General features: G+C 38.9%; 1 protein-coding gene across 3 annotated transcripts in view; it reads left to right on the plus strand.

The window, feature by feature from the left end:
• Window positions 1-24,011, plus strand: part of OSBPL8 (oxysterol binding protein like 8) — a 182,920-nt gene that overhangs the window by 61,834 nt on the left and 97,075 nt on the right. The window contains exons 2-4 of one of the 3 annotated variants that reach the window (XM_067559909.1): window positions 62-170; window positions 14,969-15,005; window positions 23,730-23,870. In XM_067559909.1, the coding sequence (XP_067416010.1) occupies window positions 129-170; window positions 14,969-15,005; window positions 23,730-23,870 (220 nt within the window). In that variant the 5' untranslated portion in view covers window positions 62-128. Of the gene's footprint in view, window positions 1-61; window positions 171-1,942; window positions 2,191-14,968; window positions 15,006-23,729; window positions 23,871-24,011 lie in introns of those variants that run through there. The other 2 variants (XM_067559911.1, XM_067559910.1) reach the window with 2 other exon arrangements.

A 24,011-nucleotide genomic window follows, 5' to 3' on the forward strand; every position in this document is an offset into this window, starting at 1 on the left:
GGATATCTGGTTGCAATGTTAATTAAATTCAGCCACTGATGATTGATTGATTCTCTTCCAGGATATGCAGGTTTGTAGGATGGAGGAACTCTAATTGAAAGAAATACTGAGACAAGTCTTCTTTCAACATGGAGACTGTTTTGTTTGAAGGAGAACCTGATAGAACTTTGGTGAGTAACTTTAATTTAGTTTGAATATGCTCAAACACATTGATGTTGAGGGTTTTTTAGGATCATTAGTATACACTGATCTTGAGTTTGTATTTTAAAGTGACAGTACTTTTTACCAATGTATGTTATAAGTAAATTTTATGTCCTATCAGCAGGTGTAAAATGTACCAACACTTCCAAAGCAGAGCCTGCCTTGCAACCTTGTAATAATACTTTTCACTGCCATGAAAGAAATGTTTGATTCCTGGACTTGGTACTCACCCCTAATAGTAAGATGATGGACGGCATTCCTGTCAGTCTTGCTGATCAGCATATGGGCAAGGAAGACTAGCTTTCTTTTCTCAGTCAGTGATTGGTAACTGAAGTGCTGCTTCATGAGATAAGGGGCTAAAAGGGATAGGAGAAAGAGTTTGGATTCCCAGGACTTTTTCAAGGGCAATGAGTACTTTCCATGGAGGATTATAAGCTCTTTGGGGCAGGGAACATGTCAATATCCATATTGCGCATAGGATGGTGGGGCCCTAATCCTGATGAAAGTCTATGGGTGCTACCATATAACAGCTATGTTAACATATTAAGTAAAATAGTGAAGATGATGAACTCCTGAAGCTTTTATATCTGAGCAGGCTTGGAAGAACTAGATTTTTGTTGATAAATGTTGAATGTCAATTTCACCATACAGACACTAACAGACAAAAAATATTTCCATTGTTGATGATAAATTTACAGATAGGCAAAATAAAAAAAAAAAAAAAAAGCCATTTGAGAACTCATTAGAGTTTGATTTAAGGATATTTACTTTATATATTTTGACGTGATGTTGACAATTTGAATTTTATAAAACTTTTAATTTTTTGAAAGTCAACATCTACTGTCATTAAATGATAGTCTAACTCCCCCCCTTCCCAGAACTGAAAATTGAAATAGGTAAAAATTGAAAAAATGTTGAACCCATAATTTTGTGTAACTGTGAAAATTTAAATCAATAAAAACAAAAAATGCTTAAAAATAAATATTATCCTTTTGATTACCAGAAAAAAAAATTTCTGCCAAGCCTCTGTGAGATTTTGATGATACAAGGTGCATTTATGTTTTTTGGAAGTTGTGTATTATATCTAGGGAAAAGATAGCTTTTGATCTTTCCCCTACAGGAACAATTCTTTAAAGGGTTGTCATTTTCTTGATAAAGAGACCAATGCTAAATGAATTTCCAGAAGGGGCCTGTTAACATATAGAATGGTTTAGTGAGATGTGACATTTTTCTTCTGAAGTTATTTTCTGAGCTAATGATCTCCCTTCAAAAATAAAGCAATACTTATTTAGAATATTTCCTTTTTTAGAGAAAGAAAGTAATTCTCAAATCAATTCAATACTTTTTTTAGTTACATAATACTTTTCATTTTTCTTGAAATCTGTGGGTTATTCACAGGATCCAGACCCAGACTGGCCTTCAGCTGATGCATATATTGACTAGGATTCTTTTCATTCATATTGGGGTGTATTCTAGAGCAAAAGTTCCCAAACTGGAGTTTATGGGGCACTTATTGGCAGTCAGAGATCTGGCTGGTTTACATTGTGCTGGCTATTCTTGCTTAATCTGAGGAAAAAACAGATTGCAGGGAGGTAAAATAATATATGAAGAACATAAGTAGGCAGCATGATTCCCTTTTTCAAAAGATGAACCATTATTGGAGTAAAGATGGCAAAAAATACTGCCTAATACTATTTTCCTGACTAACCAGTAGCTGTAGTTACCACAGAAGGAAGCGATCAGTGTGATCACAAATCTGAGTGGGAAAGTGGCTCATGACTTAATTTCTTTTAATATTTAGTATACTGTGTGATTCTGAACTCTCCCATTCTATAGTTCATGCCCTTTGCTGGTGAGTGAGGAGATTTTGGAGTAGGACTGGTGGCAGAATCACACACATGCTGCAGCTCTGCTGTTGGTCTGTAAGAGAAGACATCTCACGTCATCCACCTAGACTCAATTGCTGGGTTGGTAGGGAGCAAACAACAGGTTGTACGCTTTTGTGGCTTTTAGAGAATGGCTTTCTTGTCCTATTAAAGTCAGTGTTTGTTCTATGCATGTGTTTGGAAAACTGGGAAATTCTAACAGCTAGCAATCTGGTTAGAAAAAAGCACCTACACTAACTCTCTTAGCTGTTCTGGTGATTGAGTTCTCAAACTCTCAACTTCAATGCTTGCTTCAAAATAACGTGGTTGTAGCTTTTGTTTTTGAGTGGTGATATTGAAATGGGTTATCAAGTGGGTACAATAACATCAGTTTCTCACATGCAAATCTTGTTTCAATCTTGGAACTGTTCATTAAGAAGCTCTTTTTCCTTTTGTTTATCCCAAGCTTCTTTCGTGGAACTGCAGAGAATTATCTTTAACATCTCTTCCTATAAAGTAACTTTTGTCTCTTGAGTAGTTAGTGGTTCTGGGAACTGGTGTCCAAAAGCCTGCACTGTGATTCTGCATGATTTATGAGATGTGATAATCTCTGTGTATGGATTGGCTGAGCTTGGTTTTAGAAATGAATTTTAAAAGTAGGAAATGTTAGTATAAAGGGTTTTTATTTAAGCAAGTCTCAAAAGACATGAGATACCCTGAGACTCTACTGTTGTGGAGCCCATACGGTTAGTTTGTTTTAAACATCCTAATATTAGGTTCCTGAAGATGTCTCTTTATTTCTCACCTTCCTCTTCCTCTGTGTGCGTGATTTAAATGGATTCTCATTTGAGCACTCTGTAGCTATATTTTGAGTGTTTGCATGAAGATTAGGTGGTAGTGTGCCTTCAGAAATTGGGGACCATAGGCTACTAGGCCAAAACTTGCCTCTGAACATTAAAATTCTATCATCTGAAATCCTTCCCAATTCTAAACTTTTTTGTTAGTAGTAGTAGTACTAGCACCTATGGTCCCCAATAGAGATTGGACCCCTATTGTGCTAAGTGCAATACATACAGCTAATAGACAGTACATCCCCTGAAGAGAATACAAACTAAATAGAGCTGGGGGGCAGGGAAGAAGGAAGTATTATTCCCATTTTACATATGGCATATCTGAAGCACAGATGACTTGTTCAGAGTCATCCTTCCTCTCTCTCCTTGTAGCTTCTTATTCTAGAGCCATAGGTTCATTAATGCAACTATGCAACAACTGCAACATAATATAATGTTCTACCGGTCACATGCAGATATTATGTGCTGTGTGTAAACTGACCTGTCAGATTAGGGTTATAGTGTTATGATTTGAAATACTCTGACCAAGATTTAGCAATAGTCCATCGCAGTGGTGGTACTGTATATTTTACTCGATAGGTGAGAGTAGGAGAGGACGAGGTTACACCGTAGTAAAAGATTGTTGAACGATAGACAAGATAATACAAGTGATTGTCCAACAAAAATAACATAACAGGGATATTTTTTAAACTGGAACAAACAGAACTGGATTCCATCTGCCTAAAATAACGTTAAATATATGAAAGATATAATAAAATACCCAACTCTCTCTCACTCACACTCTATAACTTACTACTAAGTGTCCTTAACTAAATATAACCTCTAAATAATAATAATAAAAAAAAATCTCTATGCACAGACTATTATCTTTTAGGTGGTTTGGTTTTTTTAGTTCAAAGTTCCTCCTTCCCCAAATATCTCACTGGGTGCTGGCTAACGCCCAAGTCAGTCTTTGAATCTCAGGCACTTCTGGTGACTTCCTGAAGAGATGGACTTGACTCCAGTGATGCTTGCTTGTTGGGGTGCATGTTAGACCAGACCTACTGGATCTGAAGGATCATTGGTTGTCCTGTTCTGGATATCTGGGACAGCATGAATCAATGACAGGAGATTAGATGATTAGATGATCAGGAACACGCCATCAAACATGGACTGACTTGACCAGCCAGCTTTAAACTGACAGGACCCTCTCTTACATGTCTGTCTGTCCTGCCCAATCTCAGCCTCTCCACTTATTCTCGGTTTCTCTCAGTCCCGGTTTCCCTATGTCCTTCTGGTTGCCCTCACCCTGTTTCTCTCAGATTTCTCATAGACTGTTTCTCTCAGTGTCTCCCTCAGGCTTCCCCACCTGCCTCTGTCCCTCTACTGTTCCCCCTCTTCTCATTACTTCCTCTTCCCCTGAGGGATGGGGCTACATTCTCTCTATAGAACAATGACAGTGCATACACCCTGTAACACACCTAAACCATATATCCCTATACACGGTTAAGTCCCTTTATCATATTTACATATGCTTTAATTGTAAGACATATAACTTCCAATATCTCTAAGATGGCGTCAGAAATGATTCATCATGCCTAGCTACCATTCTATTGGGTCTTTATGCTGCCAATGTCAAACTGTATAAGGTCTACAATGTAATAAATCTTGGAGTGCACAGACCTGGAGTTTAATGCAGTTTATTAATTCAAAAAACAAATACCAAAATATCCTGGTTTACACTAGTCTCTTTTCCCTAAACTTTCCACTTTTTCAGCTACGCTGGCAGTAGCAGTAGTGGGAGTGCTAGCATAGATAAGAGACTGGTAGCTAATTGTGTCTTTACCACCATTTTGTGTAGATCTACTGTGAACATGATTGGCCCCCATAGTGGTAAAGGTGTTTGAAGTCACAGGCCATCATAACGCTGCTGAAGCTGAAGTGGGGTTAAGAATAACAGGAATTATTTTGGAGGAAAAGGCTACTCTTGACAAGACATGTTTTGAATGTGCAGTCAGTAGAGGGAATCTAAAACACCTCCACTCTGTACTGGTTGCTGAGAAAGTAATGGACTAAATTCAAATGTATGGTGCTAGTTTAAACTGTGATCTAGGCATGAATTCTACTTGATAACTCAATCCCACTTTTGTTCTTTTTATTTTCCCACCTAAGGCTGAGTTTGGTTATCATACTCTGTCCCAGTGCTTCATTTGGTTTTGGGTAAGAACAAGATCATCTTTGTTTAGGGACAGATTAAGACCTGGTCTACACTAGAGAGTTTTGTCAACAAAAGATGACTTCTTTGTCGATGAAACTGCCCTGTTTTGTGAACAAAATAAAACCACTTTGACAAAAGGCATAGGGCTTTTGTCAGCAGAGGTAGGGCGACACAGTGTCAGTGTCCCCTTAGACGGGTGTGGGGACTGTCATACTTGTCAAATTGACAAGTGGGGGTGGGGGCTGGAGCCTAGCTCTGCAAACCGCTGGGCTCTGGCTGCAGGTTGCGGGCAGCTGCCGCTTGGCTGCGAGCCCAGGAAACCTAGGCTCCCAGCCGGTGCAAGCCGCAGGTGGGCTTGCAGCCGGTTGGCAGCCATCCGGGGCTTGCTGGCATCCTGGGTGCGAGCAGGGCTGCAGCCGCCCCACTGCCAGCATCCCTTGCATCCCAGGGCAGCAGCTGCCCACGGCTTCCATGTGTCCCGGCTGACAGAGGGGCTGCAACCACCCATATCCGGACTCACAGCCGGGTGGCTGCAGCCCGACTGGCAGCCCGGGTGCCGGCAAGCTGTGGGCAGCTGCAGCCACCTGGTAGCCAGGGCTTTGGCGGCTGCCTCCCAACTCCCGGCTTTGAGCTGGGACCAGGTAAGCCGGTGGGGAGAGGGCTGCAGCCGGCTCCCACCTGGGAGCTAAAAAGTCCCTGCACTCTGGCTGGGATCGGTGGTAGTGGTGGGGGGGGGAGGGGCAGCTGGGAGACTATGGGCTCTCTCAGCTCCCCCCACACTGCCTGTTAGGTTGGTGGAAGTGCTCCTGGTGAGGACGCACTCCACCGACCCAAGGAGAGCACTGTGGACATCAGCGGCGGCTGAAAGCCGACATATTTTATGTAGACAAATTTCTCATAGCCTATGTCTTAAGAAACACCCTTCTTGTATATATGCTAGAGTCCCTGTAACTATCTGAAAAGCTCTTCTGCTTAAGATAATTTAATCTTTGACCATTATGATCTTTTTTTCATCTTTGCCTCTTTAGGTATATGTTTTTCTTTTTGACAGAATGGCTGCATCTCTGAATAACTTTATTTCTGCATTGTTCAAAGATATATATGATTCTGGCCCCAAAATGTAGTTTAAATGATGATGAAAAGAAAACTTGATGATTGTGTGGGAATGGGATGAAAGAAGAAAGTGTAATTTCCATGGAAGCAGATATTTTGCTGGTTGTCTTAATTCTTAAAATCCTATTTTTAGGAACAGGAATGGGAACAGATAATTCCAGATGAGAGAGAGTGATGAAAGGCTAACTGAAAAGTGAGATCTGAGGAGGAATTGGGACTAGAGCAAGACTTCTTGCCATAGAGGAAGAGGCTGTTTGGGCAGTGATGGTGCAGCAAAAGGCATATTATTGTGGGTATGAAGGAGATAAAGTGAAAGGGCTTGGAGTAGAGGCTTTAGAGAGAGAAAATAAGAGGTGATAGCTTGCTAGGCAGGTGGAGGCAGAATTTAAAGCCTTCAGTTGAACATTTGTTTGAGGGTTGACGTGTAAAGAAGCTAGTGCTAAAATTCAATAAAAGCGTGACACAGTTGAAAGCAGTGTGAGACAGATTATTTTAGATTTGATATTTTGGGAGAAATGAAAAGGGTGGTGAGGAGGAGTTTGCACAAATCAAGTCTTGGGTTCATCCTTGAATGTAGTGGATACATTCAATCTTTACACAATTCAAGGTTAGAGTCTAACTGTACATGAGTTATTTGTTTAAAACTGCTAAGAAGGTGAAGGGAGGCAAGGTATATTTTTCATGTTAGTGACACTTTCCTTTAAATATTGACAGGAGCCTGTTATTCATCACAGCACAAATGTATAACTTGCATACTAAGTAAAACGTTCCTAAGGTAGAAACAAGAATGTTTTAGTTCTGGCTAGGAAACAGTGAATCTGTTAATCATTTCAGTGTTGTATATTTTTGTCGCTCTAAAGAAGAAAGCTGTCTTAAAGTTCCTCTGTAGTATTTTGTAATGTAGCTTTGGTTCTTTGTCTAACATCTTCTTGGGTTGAATTTTTATATGTAGCTATTATGGAAGCAATGAAGTACGGTAAAGTATCTCTGTTACCTCTTTCCCCTCCCCACTGTGCCTCTCTACCTGAAATTGTTAGTATATTGGTCAAATGAGAATGTTCTACAAACTTGGTGATTATATTTGTCGAACTTAAAGAACTTCAGACAACCTGTAACTGTTCTTAGGCTATTGACGGGCTATACAGAGAATCTGAAAGTCTGAGCATGCTATAATGGGAGTGTACAACCTAACTAAGATTACTTTTTGGTATATTTATTGTTGACTGGAAAAGCTGTCCTAAAGTTCCTGTCCTAAAGCCATCCTATGAAAAGCACAAAACTTGGTCTGAAAAAAAGCTGTTTGCTGCATTTATAACCAATTTGTTGTCTGAAATGTAAGCTTCCTTTACCAATTTTTGATTTGTATAATATGTGAAACTTACTGTTTTTACATTTTTACTTTAAAGGGTAGAATATTGAACTGTGCGTACCTCGTAATTTGTATTCGAGTTGTATGATCAGCTCTTTTGACAGTTATTGGCCTATCAGGAAAAATCAGTAGCTTTTCCATAAAGGTTGCAGTTAAGTTTCTGTTTTTAAGCCATATTTTGCTCCCTCACTAAAATCTGTTAAGTCAGGTAGGTCTGAAAATCGGAAAAAACAAGTCTTGAGCTTCTTTATAAAATCTACTAAAATTGAAGTCATTTGAACAAGGGAATTTCTGACAGAGGTCACCACATAAAACATTTTCATAGTTGCAAAAGCTTTCTAGCAGTTTTCCGTCCCTCTTTATAACAACAACAACAACAAAAGTGGTGGTGGGGGACATGAAACTTAATTTACTAAACTCTCCTAAGTAAGATTTTTATCTGTGGTACGAAAATTCAGTTGCACAAAAAGTGAAATATTAAATTTTACAGCTCCAAAAAGAGGAAAATGCTACAGATAATCAGGTTCCTGTGAGTTCATCAGGGTGCAAGAGTTCCTAATTTTCCATTTACAAAATCTGAGGTGAGCACCCTGCCCTCTCCCATGCAGAGAAAGCTCAAAATATAACAGGATTCTAGGGAGGTTTGTTACTGGGGGAAGGGGTCACAAGGGAAGCCGCTGACAGGCTGTGTTAGTGGCTGAGACACAGCAGCTAGTGGTCTCAGAAGTAGGGAGCAGGAGGAGATAGCAGTCATGGGGAAGAGAGCTGTGGGCCGGGCGGGCAGGCGTTGCTGCTGTCTCCCAAACAGTTGCAGGTAGGATGAGGGTAGCTTTCTGGACTTGCAGAGGGGATGGGACATGGGCAGGAGTACTTTGGGGGAAAGTGGATTTCTTTCTAGAATGTACAGAGGGACTGTCAAGACTGGAAGTTAGAGAGCATCTAACTTTTTTGCTCCCTAATTCTTTGTCACTACTTAAATCAGGGGTGGGCAAACTTTTTGTCCTGAGGGCCACATCTGCATATAGAAATTGTATGGCAGGCCATACAGAGGGATTGGGGGAAGGAGTGGGACTGTGCGGCGCTGCTTGAGGCCGGGAGTGGCTCCAGTTGGCACCGCTGGGCCCACATGGTGGGAGAAGGGCAGGAGGGAAGGGGCAAGGCTGGGAGTGGCAGCAATGCTCTGGCCAGGGTGCTGCTGGGCCCACGTGGTGGGAGAGGGATGGGGGAATAGCGGGGCTGGGAGAGGGAGTGGCTGCCATGCTCTGGCCACTGTGGCACTGGGCCCACATGGTGGGAAAGGGGCAGGGCTGGGAGGGGGAGCGGCTGCTGCCGCGCCACACAGCTTGTTCCACAACCTTTCTGCGGACCACTGGTTGAGCTGGAGGGCCTGATTAAAAGCTCAGATGGATCATATGCAGCCTGTGGGCCGTAGTTAGCCCACCCCTTACTTAAATTAAGGAAGTTCACCAGGCAGACTTTAAGGTGGAGTTACAATTGTGTCCACACAAAGCTACCCATGGTCACTGTGCTCTTCCTGAATGTGGGAGTTTAAATGCCTAAATTCTAATACTAAAAAACCAGGAAATGTAGAGTTAAGGGCTCCCTGCTTCCCAATATCCCTTACAAGAATATTAGACACAACTTTGAAAACTTTTTTTTTTAAGTGTACTTGTTCTGTTACTAAGAGAAATTCATGGTGTCTGCTTTGCTGTTGCAAATAAAAGGGTTTACCCCAAGACTCCCTGGAAAAAAAACACTTTGTTGAGGTGCAGGGCCTGTTCTTCTTACCTTCCACAGGAGACCCTGGCACCAGGGATGGGACCGAGTGACTGGAGCATCAGCACAGAGATGAATTTCACTGTCACTCTTCTAGCCTTATCAGTCCAGCATTTTTTGTGAACAGTAAAGGACAAATAATAGATATTGTTTATAAACACTGATCTACTTATGCTATTTCAATCAGTCTGAGAAATTAGTAAATACAGTTTGGGATGGTCACTTAGGTTCAGGTTCAGCTTTGGTGGTAAGGTTTTGATATATGTGCCCAGAAGGCTATGCAATTTTAGATGCTAATTGCAGTCTTTAGGAGAAGTGAAATGTTATAGGAAAAAAGGTATTGATGCACCCTTCTTTGATACAGACACACAGAGTTCCATTATAATGGATGAATGATCTATCTCAAAATTTAGAATGTCTAGTCTAATAAACAGTGGTTTGCAGAAATAGCCTTAACTGATCTTGGCCAGAATGAGATGATCCTTTTAAAAGAAATCTTTTAACACTGTGGTGTGAGATAAGATTTTCAAAAGCAGCTAAATCCTATTGGACGTCCAATGGGACTTAATCATTTAAGTGACTCGTGTGCTTTTTGAAAATTTTACCCTTGGTCTTTATCTTTGTGTTATACACAGGCTACATAAATGTTTTCTTAGTGGGACTATGGATATTAAGTTTACATAAGTATGTGTGCTTATTAATGAGCAGTTTAGGTCAACAAACGGCAATTAAATGCTGAACTAAAAAAAGGCACTAGTTGAATATAGGCACTTGTTATAAACTTACTTTAATGTTTCATTAAATACTATATGTTCACTTTCATCTTAGAAAATTGTTTTTATTGGGAAATATTGAATACTCCCTCTAGATTCTGGAAATGAGAATGCATGTTTCACACAGCTTTATGGCATGTTTATGAAGTATCAGAGTATTGGAGAATTTTGGTGGCTAAAAGGTTGCCCATGATTGTTTCTGGATATGAAACTTCCTGTTGTTTGATCTGTGGCAACACAGGATTCAGTCCTTCCTTCTTGCTCTGACAGATGATTGCCAGTTGCTAGTGGTCCCTCTTCTGCTTCTCCAGTTTGGATTCTTGCCTCAGTCAGAGCAATATACAGGACAGAGGATGTCTGATGCACCTGTGCACATTAATGCTCCATGACCTAACTGGCCGACAGGGTACTCTTGAATTTATATCTCCAGCAGGGTGACTCAGATACTGCTACACCCATGAAAGGGGGTACCTGTTTCCATCCTTATGTGGTTGTGGCCATTCTATTTTTCTCATGGGATGTGGGGCAAATTTTTTTTGGCCACTTTGTTTGGAAACCTAGTTGATATTTCCTGCAAAAGGATGTAATCAAAGACATGATCTCTGGATTCCTCAGGGCTCAAGCTTCTGCGCTAAGCACTTTTAGGACACCAGTAGAGGCAGGGACTTTGAAATCCCTTCTCCCCTGGTGTGTCTGTTCCAGAATGTGGGGGGGAGGGGGAGGAGAGAGAGAGAGAGAGAGAATATGAATGAATATGATTTGAAAGCCTTCTCTGATTTATGTGGAGGGATGGGATTGAAAATACATGTAGGCGATCAAGTTTTCTGAAGTGGTTGCCTTGTTTATATGCAAACTTGCACTGGTTTGACTAATTAAACATGTATTTTAAAACCAATTTATTTATAAGGTTTATTTAAGCCATTTCCCAATCAGCTCTAGTAGACTCTGTTGGTTCAGTTTGTTTTTTCCCCTACAGAAAACTTCAACTTTTTATTTAACACCCCCCCCGACCCCAAACAAACCAGTTTTTGGCCCAAAACACTAAACTTACATGGAAAGCAGACACAGATCATGTTGTTTAGTCGAAACACGAGTTTTCCAGTTGAATAAACTTTTGACTGAAAGCTTTCAAGCAGCCTAAAAATACCAACACACAAACTTATACTAGTTTAAATAACATGTTTTAATTGATACATATTTGTATATAGACAAGATTTTAGTAGATGAATTCATATGCAGACATAAAATATTTTTAAAACAAATCTTTGATATTCAGATCTTTGTCTTACCTGCTTGTATTTGAATTCAGGATCACTTACCACTGCTACAGTTTGACATCACAGGTATCCTAAAGCAATCTCCAGACAGTCACTTTTCTGTCCTGCTTTAAAGGATATTCAATCTTCTTTTTTTCAGGAAAAATCCCTGAAAGTAGGTCTTTACACGTTTAAAATCTTTCCTTTCAATTTTTAAAATGTCATTCTTAAGACTACATGTGTATTCAGTTAATGATTTGTGATAGTTTAGTATATCTTTTTTAATTTAGTTTTTAGTACATATTAAATATTTTAGTTTTTTCCATCAAGAACTTGTATGTTTCTGCTATTTATCCTGATCATAAATGCATCAAACCAGAAAGTGATAATTTTGCACAACCAAACAGATAGTAGGTCTAAATTTAGGCTAAACCTTCTTTAAAATAGGTTTGACTTGAGGGAACTTGAAGGACTTGAAGGAATGACAGTTTAAAAAAGATTTTCTTGTGTGTAATCAGAGTTATGGTTGTTGTCTCTAGTGACAGGTTTTTTTTTGTTGTTTTTTGTTTTTTTGGGGTTTTTTTTGCTTTTTGCTCCTTTTAAACCTACATAACCAAAACAGTGGTAGGAGAAGAAGCTGGTTCTGTTTCATGTTGTGTATCAACCGAAGAGTTCAACTTGTGCATATTCAGTGAAGGCAGTGGGACTTGCACAGGTGTCAGAGGGCCTAATTTGACCACTAGAAGCTTTTTTACAGGTGACAGTGTCAGAAAAAGAACCAAGTTTGACTCTGAGTGTAGGTTGTTTACAGAGATGGCACTTTAAAAAATCAGAATAAAATAATAAGGAACAAAACAAAATTAGCATGTTTAATGGGGAAATAACGGGGAGAAAATGACAGAATTCCTGGTGCAATTTTTTTCACATTTCAGAGTAAACACTATCAGAAAAGAATATCCTGACATTTTATCCCTTTAGGAGACTTATTATTGCATCTAATATATTTCAGTATGGACTCCAGATGATACAGATGGCACATGTAGTATTCTGTGAAGTAAACAGAGGTCTCTTGTATCCAAAAAAGATCCTGGAAAGAGGTTATCTTTGGTTAAGTCTCTAGACTACAAATATATACTTTTGTGATGTTAAGTACAAATGCAATGTATAATAACTATAGTTCAGGCTGATGCTTGAGCAGCATGGAATCCAGTCTCTCAGTATAAACAGTGTATTTATTGGTAATGATCAGGAACAGTGTTAGACTTGTTTCACCCTATAGCATAGGAGCTCTTTGTAGCAGTCCAGGCAGTGCTAAAATATTTATATAAAAGACCTTAGTCAACTCAGCTGACATGCTCTCCTGCGCCATGCTGTCTAGTTCTGATGCTCTTACTTGGTCAAGACTGTACTTCAGAGGCAGCTAATGGTGTAGAGCCTGCTGCTATGCTTTTTCACTCTGTATTTCATCACTAGGAGAATACAGACCATCTAGTGGTTAGGGAGTTTAAGTTTTAGAACACTCTGGTCCCAGTATGCTTGTTCATTAATACTTGGGTTTCTGTCTCTCCCTACTCCTCCTTTAGCTTTAAAGCTTTTTAATGTTAACTGGCAGATGTAGCAGTGTGATACTGATCCGGAAAGGTGTGGTGTTCTGACTCATTATCTCACTGAATTAATTCTTACACTGTTGCTCTGTTATTGCATGCTGCTTTTACTCTCTGCTGTTTTTGTTGTTCTTGGTGTATTTACTCAAATCTAAAAACAGTAAAGTAATATAATCCCACTTGCAATAACGTGTTATATTCCCATATTAGGTATGCTATCGTACTGTATTATGCAATTAAAGAGAAACCAACTTGAAATGTATGCAATTTTAAAAAATGAGTTTCAGATACTATTCCAGTTTCTGAGTTTCCTTTAACTTCTGGGGGTTTTGCAATCACATTGCCCTATTTTAAAGAAATGTTCTTTCTCTCACCTGCTTCTCTGTGAAAGATCCATTCACACAGGATGAAACTGATTAAATAGGAGACACTGAAATGGACTATACAATAAGTGTTTCCAAATACATCTACTAAACAAAATGAAGAATTCAAAGTTGTTTCTTTTTTTAGTTAACTTGTTACAATAGTAACAGCATTTTCAGACTGAAGTGAATATTAACTCCTCCAGGGCAGCCAAGTGGCATAGGAACCCCTACCTTTCTGGCCATGTTCTCCAGGAGGCAAGAGACTGTTTCTGACACACCCTCACAGACTTGGGAGCCTTTTAGTGTGACATCAGCTCATTTCTGCTGACATAAGAGGGAAACCTAAGACCCTTTTTAAAGTACAGCTGGTGTTTGCCATCTCAGTGAACATTGGGTAGGGTTTTGGTTGGGGTTCCAAATACCATTGGATATTACACTTTTTTATTTAAAAAAAGTTTAATCAGATGTGCAACAGTTCTGTTTAAATCACACTCTAAACTAGACTAGGTAACAGCTAAAATTGAAAAGATAAACTATAGCTTAGCAGAGAGGCAATTGGGGATTTTTTCCTCTTTTAAGGAAAAAGATGTGGGCATCTTGTTATCCTTGGTCACTGTGCTTGTTTTATCCTTTTATCCCACCATATATGTCTCTTTTAAAATGGTAAGCACTTGGGGGCAGAGATGGATCATATCTTATATCTGTACAGCACCTAGCACAATGGGGTCCTGATCCTGACTGGAGCTCTGGATCCTAATGGAATATAAATGATGAATAATACAATTCAAATGTATTTCCTTCCCCTGCCTCCCCAAAAGAGTGAAGTGAGGCGGGCTGTTAATTTGTAACTACTCCATCCTCCTGCAGGGCTTACAACTGTATATAGTTGAGTGGAGACTGAGGTGGGGGAAATTTGTGATACAGCTTACAGTTCTTTGGAGAAACACAAACACAAAGCCTCTTGTTTAACTTTTCAATTTCTATTGCTTGTCTTGTTTTCTACACAGGAAAAATATTCTGGCTCCTAAAACAATATTTTTGCATAAATAGTTATGTTTGGCTACCTCATTCTAGTGGTGGTTGCACATAATGTGCTTTTAAGAATTTTTGTGTTTACATGAAGCAATTTGAAAGAAACAATTTGTTCTTTTAGATGGATTGTTCTAGAATCCTAACTCTTTCATATGATGATGTGGTTTTCTGAAACTGACTTAACTACAGATTTTGAGACATGTTCTGTGTAATGAGTTATGTGAACACTAAATTGCTGAATATCTTTCAGAAGACCTACTTTTGTCTATCTAAAAAGTGTATTTGCTGCTCACTAACTGTATCCAAGCTAATAATGGCTTCTTATAAGCATATTTGTCAGTTTTGTTTTTTCAACATTGTTTTGTTTCTGAACTGCTTAGTTCTTTTGAAGTCTTGCCTCAGTATTGATGTATGTGTTGTATTTTAGTGATAAACTAACTCTGTTTTCATTGTGCCTCCTCTTTCCTTTTGCTGCTGTTGCTGACATCTCTGCGCATTTTGCTTCTTCCTGGCCTGGACTTTTTTTGTTTGCTGTTCTTCGTTCTCCAATTGCATTGCACATACAGCATCATGGTGAGATCAAAGACACTCAAGGACCATCAAGTAAGTGACTGACCTTCTCTGTAGCATGTTTGGGCATGTAAAGGTCACATCTTCTTGTGTGAGCACATGGGCCACTGGACATAATGCTTGTTTTCACGTGTGGCGTGACCTAACTGAAGAACTGAGATAACAAGAACAACTGTTAGACAAATGCTTTATTCGGCTTCTTCTTGTCAGTAGGTGTTTGTTAAATTAAAAAAAACCAAACACCACAATTGAAGGGAAGCGTTTGTTTTTCTTCAATCGTGGCTAGAAAAATATGAATCCTTTGAACATGCCACCTGAAGTGGAATGGAACACTCTGAATTTAAAATGGAAATATTTATCACTTTAAAAGAAAGGACAGTCTTTTCACTCTGTTTATGTAGTGCCTAACACAATGGGGCTCTTATCTGAGTTGGGTCCTCCAGGTGCTACTGTAATACAGATATTAAAAAGGATACAGCAAGTAGTGGTTTAACAGGTAGAAGCAGTTTGTTTTGTTTTGAGCTAGTACAGTGATAGAGCAGTGTTTGCTTTCTGTACCTTATTGTCCACTTAGTTTTAGTAAGAAACCCTTTCATGTACTGAAGTGTGAGTAAAAAGAGTATCCCGACATGTAAGGGAGACTAGTTTGGATGCATTATTACGAAAATACCAGTTAATAAAATGGCAGTGACCCGTGAAAATACTCCTGTCAGAAACCTTTTTCAAATCATTTTGTTATTTTATATTCCTTTTTTTCTACAGACAGTTAAAGTGAAATAAGTAAGTTATCTACTGCTTAAAACCATTTACAAATACTCTTATCTTCAGTCACATGCAGGTGCGTAGGTCAGTTTAGGTGTTAGACTTAATTTCTTGTTTCTGTGGTGCTGCCTTTCCATCCTTCACAGAATTTTCTTCTTAGTTCTTGTAGTAACACCACCTACCCATTCTGGCCGTGGGCTAACTGCAGCCTCAGTTTCTCTTCTCTCAGTCTGGATCTCCCAATTATCCAGCCTGGTTCGGTTGCTGTGGTGATTTGGCCCTTCAGCTAAATCATTTAAAGAAAAAATTCACCCTTTCCAGGGTATCCAAGTCAAAATAAACACAAAACAAAATCTTCAGCCAGTCTCAAGCTAGGCCTGCCCTCCTGCCTGAGGATCAATCTTCTCCACTCAACTTCTCCTGGACTCTTTTGAGTCTTGCTTTGCTGTCTACCAAGAGCAACTCCCAGGGCTTCCTACCTAGATCCACCCTTCCAGTCTTGAATTTCTCCCCATGCTTCTGCCTTTTTTCCATCCCAGAGTGCCTTGGTTAGCTACATTACCTGCTTATCATGTGACTTCGCTTATTTTGCCTAGGGGTGGAGGGATGCAAGCTTTTTGTGTATCTCAGATGGGGCTGGACTCATCACTCCTTAAGGGGCTGGTCATCCTGGAACAGTTCTTGTATGATTCATGAATTCCAAGGGCAGAAAAAGCAATTGTGATCATCTGGTCTGATCTCCTGTGCAACATAGGCCATAGAATTTCCCCAAAATACATTCTGGAGCATATCTTTTAGAAAAACATCCAATCTTGATTTAAAAATTGTCAGAGAGAATCCACCACAACTCTTGGTAAAGAGAAGAACGGAAAGTGGCAGTGAAAGTTTCCAGCAAAGCTTCCACATGACAGACTGGAGATATTGAGACTGTTTAATTTGTCTCCTCTATAGTCTCCATTTTGAAAAAACATCTTTTGAGCAGGTCAGAAGTTTAGATTTTCAAATCTCATTTGAAGTTTAATTGAATATGCATTGTGAAGAGATTTGGCCAATCGTGTCATTTTCTTTAACCTGAAGTTGAAAAAAGATGTGTTTTATGTTGAGGATGGGGGTTCTGTTTCTCTTTTGCTTTCAGTGAGAGAAGGTGTTTTATTTCAGAAAGACTAACTGCCTAAAGGTATCTGTGGGTCATGTTTTGACATGGCTCTTTGTTGCAAGATGACAGCTCTTTGAAAGGCCTCCCTTGTAGAAAAATGGAAGTTTCTAAACCAGAGAAGGGAACACTAATTACTTTAGCTCAAATACTTTGGAGAGCCAGTAGAAATTTCTTGAATCATTAAACTTTTCCAAGCACGAGTCCAGTTTCAGTGACCACAGAGTGAAAATGAGAGCATCGGAAGCTTGCACGTAGTTCATATAGCAAATTCAATGTGGAAGATGAGACAAGTCTCACATCAAGGGAAATCAGATGCTGAGGCTTAGGTCTGATTATTATAAAGGACTGTTTAGTGGCACTAAGTACTGGAGGCTTAAACTTTAAAGGACACCTAATGAGGCAGGTACTTAATTTAAATAGCTGCTGATTAATGCATTCGGCACTTAAGTAAATTTTAAAAAACTACTTTAATTTGGATTCTTGCTTTTGAAGCTCTGCCCATGGTGATCCCAATGCTGTTATTTAATGCAAGATGCAGTGAAATTGGAGGATAAATCATTTGAAAAAGTTTTTTAAAAAAGAAATTCAACTACTGACATGTCTTATTAACACTAATTCCCTGATATTTTTTTACATCTCTAGTTTTCATTTCCTGTCTCCTGAGTTACAGACATTGGTACAAGAGATCTCTCAAAGGCTTTGATTGCATGCGAATTTTATGTATTTTAAATTATACATTGTGCCTAATATAGGCTGGAACTGAAATGTTGTTTTAAGTTTGGAGTTTTGCGATTCTGAGATACTAGCATTCGCTGGAGTGCAGCCTTTTATGTATTGAAGTATTGCAAACCCCTGTGATGTGATTTTTATTGAGTAGTGTGGTATCTGGTATTTCTTTTAAATCCCTAGTTCTTAGAGTCCTCTTTTTGCTTTTTTTAATGAAAACTGAGATTCTCATGCCAAGTAAGTTGCTAGCCCTCGTAACTTCAAAGAAAAGCTTAAAAATGTTGAACTCTAAAAACCCTCAGACACTAAAAGAAAAATAACCCCAAATTTAATATATATTTTTTTAAATCTCATTTTAAAATTTTTGTTTTTAAGCAAATCTCATAACTTTTCTTGGGCAGGCTTACAATCTTTTTGAGTGGTCAGGGTTGACAAAGCTGGAATAGGATTTTATTGATATCCTTCCTGGTGTTGGGTTTCCAATGCATTGTATTAGAGATCTGTTATGATATTTTCAATATGGAATCAAATAAAAAGGAAACTTGCCATTTCAGATACTTAAAAGAGCTTCCACTGCAGCATTTTTGGCAAATTTGACATAAAGGCTCTAACCTGTAATTTTTCATTTCTTCTGGGATGTGAATGTTATTCACTTGCTATGAGCTAGAATACCAACTGAGCTGATCAGTGGCAAGAGTGAGGAAATGGAAAAAGGTAAATAAAAATGTTCTTAAAACAGAGTTGTCTTAAAACAGAGTAGTCTAGTGGTCTTATGCCCCCTCATATGGGAATCAGAACTTAACACCAAAACTTAGTCCCTGACTCCTCATCTGCAAGAAGCTAGGTGTGGTACTCTTCATATCAGGTGCTGAGGCAAAGGAAGTAGGAAGAACAGTAAGTTGAAATACTATCGAATAAAAACTTTAGCCAACACAGGACAATTTTCTGGCTCCAGAGGGGGTAATATCCAGCCTTCTTTAACTAGCAGGAAAGTCACTGTGGTATGGTTCTCAAAAAAAAAAAAAAAAAAAAAAAAAAAGTGGAGGTTTTGTGTTGGGCTTGTATAAAGTTGACAAATTCTCTTTAAACATAACAAGAGGAAATCAGTTTGTCTATAATTTATGCTTCATCAAGACAATTTGCTTGGCTGTCAAGCAACAGATCAGCATATGTTCTAGGAATTATAGTGCTAGAGAATATGAGGAGACCCTATCGAGTGGGGGAGAGAAGGATATTGTAGTGAAGGCAGTGAACCTCAACTCAGGAGATTCCTAGCTCTGCCACAGACTTGCTGAGTGGCTTTGGGTGAGTTATTTAATCTTGCCATGTCTGCATTCCCCATATGTGTAATGCTTTCCTATTTCACATGGATACTGTGAACATAATCCAATGTTTGAATCACCCAGATACTTTGGTATCTAAATAGGACTGAAAGTTAATTAACAAACTTGTAATTAGGAAACATTTCAAAATTGAGTTCTAATATCCATTTTAGGGCTTGAAATCCTGTAGATACCATGAAATTTTTGAGTCTGAGTTGGTATCCACATATAGCTAAACTGAACTAACACCTCTCTGAGTAGCCGTAAATCTTTACATATTCAGTATTAAAAACTGATTGGGGCTTGCCATCTGGATGGGGGCCACCATTCTTTAAAAGGAGGATATTGACATTATTCCTTCCTGGATAATCAGATGCCCAAATCTACAATACAATTGAAGGAAGATCTTCCTGGCTTTCTTTGATCCCAGGTATGCTATTTATGGGAGCTGATATGTACTGATTTTGGCCATTGTTTTGATGATGCTCTGATCTAGCATAACTCACCTTAACAGGGTTCAGAGAAGGTGTGGATTTTATTCAGGTGGTCTACTCCTGATAAATAATGTTAGACTTTTTCTACTTAAGTAGTACTAAGCTTAAGGTGTTAACCTTCTAGGATAGCTCCATTGTACAGTCATACTGTCTTAAGTAACTGAAATGTGGTACAGTACTTAGTGGACCAGCTAGTTGACTATATAGCAATTTGTATTGGACAGGAGTGTTTTTTAAACTAGGATTTGTAGAGCTCACAGAATCAGACATTTGAAACTGCTATTTAAAGGTTAACAGTTTCCATTAATGCTTCAAAAATACAAGTTCCAAACTACAGGAATATTGGACTGCTCATTTCATGAAAGGATCATGTCCTGTGTACACTCTTTAATTTTGTTGTGGTGCCAGTCCTTCAGTACAAATTAGCAAAGGGAATTGAAATAAATCATTCAGTGTCTTCAAAATGAGAGCATTCTTTAAATGGTAACATTCAGTTTAATAGCATAATGAGCACTCCGTGTTCATTATACCAGTGACTGACTTTTGTTTCCTTGCCGAGCACTTCTATTTCTTTTTAAACTCAAAAGGATTTCTTTGGTTCGGAACATCTTAATGGCCTGTTCTTGGCATCTTTCCACTTATTTACTTAATTTTCCATTTATTTACTGTACTAAATAACTTTTTTGAAAATATTCATTTGAATTGTTTTTAAGTTCTTGCTGTTTCCGTTTAAAGTGGATTATGCTGTTTCTTGTTTCCAAAATAGCTTTGTATCAATTAGGATTCAAAAAACTGCTGGCTACTGCATATCACAGACATATAGGGCATAATTTTACAGAGATGCTCAAGCGCTTGATGCTCCCATTCACTTGAGTTGGAGTTATGGGTATACAGAACTTGAAAGTCAGGGCCTTAATAAAAGCTACTTGTTAGAGCAGAATAAGAAGCTGAGGCTCCCTTCATTCTTGCATGGGGTAAATGGCCCCACACTGTCATCTGGCCAGCTCACTGGGCACATGCCAAAAGGAGAGCCCTTAGCAATGAGGAGGAGGGTTTTGGGGTTTTCTGGAACAGGCTAGACAGACTCCTCCTACCTTGTGCTCTCTGTACTACCTTCTGCAATACAGGGTGGCACATGCAATGAAAACTTTCCATTCACTTTCTTACAGTTGTGTAACACTGTGTTGACAAATATCATTGGAGGTAACAACTTTGAACTCCTTTCTCTTCTGCAGATCACCTTTCAGCTTTACATATTAACTTTTTTTGAAGAGCCCACTCAGTTGAAGAGGTTAATGTTAAAGCTTCATAAGCACAAATACAGTTAAAAGACAAAGTCCTTGCCTTGAGATGTGTATAAACTAACTTAAACACATACACTATACCACATAACAGTTCCAAAAGAATGGTTTGCTAATACTCTGAGAATATTTTTGCAAGACTTCATGAGAGTGTGTGCCATCACTTTTAGTATCTTGACTAGGTGAACTTTACAGTGGGACTGCAGACTGTTTGTGTTGGGCACATAGCAAACTTTAAGCTTTCAACAAGATGGATAGTGGTAAAATTTTCCTTAAAACATGACCGTTTTTACCAAAGCAAGTACTACATTCATTGATGTTCTGTGTATTAATGAGCCATGCACTGTGAGGGATTAGCATTCTGAGTTACTTGCTACACCTAACCAAGAGTATTCCTCTTTATGTCTTAAATAAAAACTGAAGAGCAGCAACTACTATCTACACTATTTTAAAAAGTCAGGAAATATTAGAAATATAACACTGGTACTATAAGTGTTCCAAAAGAGGTTTGTGGTATAGTTAAACTTACTTTAGCAATACTTTGAGCAGAGTTACTTTGATATTTTTATATAAGTATCCAATTAATACTAAAAGCCTGAGTGTCTGTCCTTCTTTGGAGTGCATGTGATTTTGATTAATATTGTACACTGGGCACACAATTGGAGGCAATTTGGACATTACAGTATCAAAACTGAGACAATGAGTTCTGTGGCACTTTAAAGATTAACAGATTTAATATTTGTAGACATAAGCTTTCGAGAGACTTAGCTCTCTTCTTCAGATGCAGTAATACAGAAAATAGGTAACACAGAGGCATCTTAGAGATATTCAGGTGCATTGAGAACAATGGGGGAGGTGGAGAGTACCTGTAAGATACCTCTGTGTTACCTATTTTCTGTATCACTGCATCTGAAGAAGAGAGCTAAGTCTCTCGAAAGCTTATGTCTACAAATATTACATTTGTTAGTATTTAAAGTACCACAGAACTCTCGTTGTCTTTGCTGTATACAGACTAACACGGCTACCCCTCTGGAAATATCGAAACTGGAAAACATGAAGTGATTTCACTTCCACTACTAAACCAGCAGAGGGCAGTATAGTTCTATACATGGTGACTCCCTTCAAATTGAGTGTACCCCACTGGATGTAATACAGTAGAGACTAGTTTGCAACAACATCTTGTAAGAGCAACATTTCCCAGGGGAACACGTTCCCTGCTGTGAATTGTCGAAGCTCCCCATAACAGCAACAGCCACTTCGGAGCAACATAGCTAAAGGACACTGATAGGTTGCTACTAAGGAGCATCTTCTGTAGCAGAAATGAAATTGCAGCTCCATTGCAACAGTATGAAGGAAGAGAGATGTGAAAAATGTAAAAGCTTTTTTTTTTTTGCTGAAGTGAATGGCTGGAGAGGGGAGTAATCTTTCAAAATTCCATATTTTAATTGCTTATTTATTATATACTTACTTCAATATTGCTGTTTTAAAACATATTAAAATATATTTTAAAGAACACTGTCCTAATTTTTTCTTAGGACTGTTCATAATCAACTGAAATTTTGTTTCCTTTATAGATCTCCTACACCTATGCATTTTGCTTCTATGCTGGCTTGTAGGGTTGCTCTGGAGTACTGGCCTGCCAGCACTGATATGTTTGTGTCTCTAGAAAAGACATTTGTTTTAACCCTACTCTTTCTGTCTCCCCCAGTCAGGAGGAAAGAGAGGAAGTGCTACTTCTCACCCAACTTTCCTGATAAGCAGGTCACATAAGGGTTTATAGTTTGTCCAGAATAGAGCTATAAAGTGGGGATTACTACTGTCCTTTTCCTCTTTATACTGTCTTCACTGGTCATCGCCACCTTTGTTGAAAAAATAACTTAGAGATAGTAGTAATGAAACAAGGCATCAGGCATATCAGGCAATCTGTTCCTTGGAGTGTCATGTCTGGAAAATTGAACTCCTAACCTGAGGTGGTTTAAAAGTAGAACTCAGAGGCCCAGTCTGAAGAGACCTGTGGAAATCTTAAGGCATAGTTAAGCTTGTAGTCAAGAGGCTTACATCTTCTTATTTTTGTAGCCTGCAATGTGCTGACTTGTTGAATTAGGCTTCCTTTGTAATCTCCTCTTCTTCATTTTGGTGTTTGTTTTTCCCCCTCGTTGTTTCATTAGTCATGACTACTTATTCCTGTAAACACCCCCAGTGTGCCAGCCACTGTACTATTACAGAAGAAGGGCACAGTCCATACCCTGAACAGCTTATAGGTGAATATAAGTAAAGTGGTTGGTGATTACTGGTCACCTACTACTACAGTACTTAATCTATAAAAAATTTTTAAAAAGATGTACAATTTGCCCTTCAACCCTGCCATTGTTTGCAGACATAATGGAAGAAATTTCTATTTTTATTCACTTCTGCTTTTTAATCTCTCTCCATTGCTTCCCTGCCCATTCCTTCACCAGAGGGCTACATGCTTGTCATGGTAACATTGATCCATTGATAGCTTTTAGGAATGACCACCTGTGTCTTGCAACTGAGACACCTAATTTGGGCTGGGGAGCTGCAGACATGGTCTGTGTGAATGAGCAGCTCTTGTGGTCAGCCATACTAAGGCTTGCCACAGATTGGATCCAGAAGGGAGGCTGGATTTCAAGTGTTACCCTCCACTCTACCTACAGGAGCATGTTCTGCAATCGGTTGGTATAGAGGATTTCAGGCCACACAGTTTTCCTGATTCCCACTACTTTTCTTCTCTGCTGTGTGACTCACTGTCCCAGGCCAGTCTTGCATCGTTTATTCACCCTGACCATCCCCACCAAATCCCTCGTTGGGAAATTCCTCAGCCTGTTGAGGAGGAAAGAACACCTGGGGTTTAGAAAATGAAGGTTCCAAAGACTGAATTTGATTTTTAGTAATTAAAGATTATTTAATTACTATCATTTATTTCTTTGTTATGCGTAGATTTCTGTAGTTGAGTGACCATCCTTTTTATGTTCCAGCTGTGGTAACAAACAGTGATGAATCACATCTTCTGACTCCAGGAAAGATGAGCCAGCGCCAGGGGAAGGAAGCCCATCTTACTCCAACAAAAGATCTACACCAGCCAACCACGCTCAGTCCAGGAACTGTGCATAGCCATGGTAAGAGATATCTACTTCTATTACTGAAGGGTTTAAAACATTCCAAATGTGGCAGTATTTACCTATATCAACCCAAGCATCAAATATTAGTTCAGTTCTTGGCAAAATACTGCTTTTAAAACTGAGGTTTCAGAAAAAGGA

This window comes from Emydura macquarii, unplaced genomic scaffold (genome assembly GCF_026122565.2).
Source record: "Emydura macquarii macquarii isolate MOO-44397 ecotype Brisbane River unplaced genomic scaffold, CSIRO-AGI_Emac_v2 contig_2205, whole genome shotgun sequence".
NCBI classification, from domain to species: domain Eukaryota; kingdom Metazoa; phylum Chordata; order Testudines; family Chelidae; genus Emydura; species Emydura macquarii.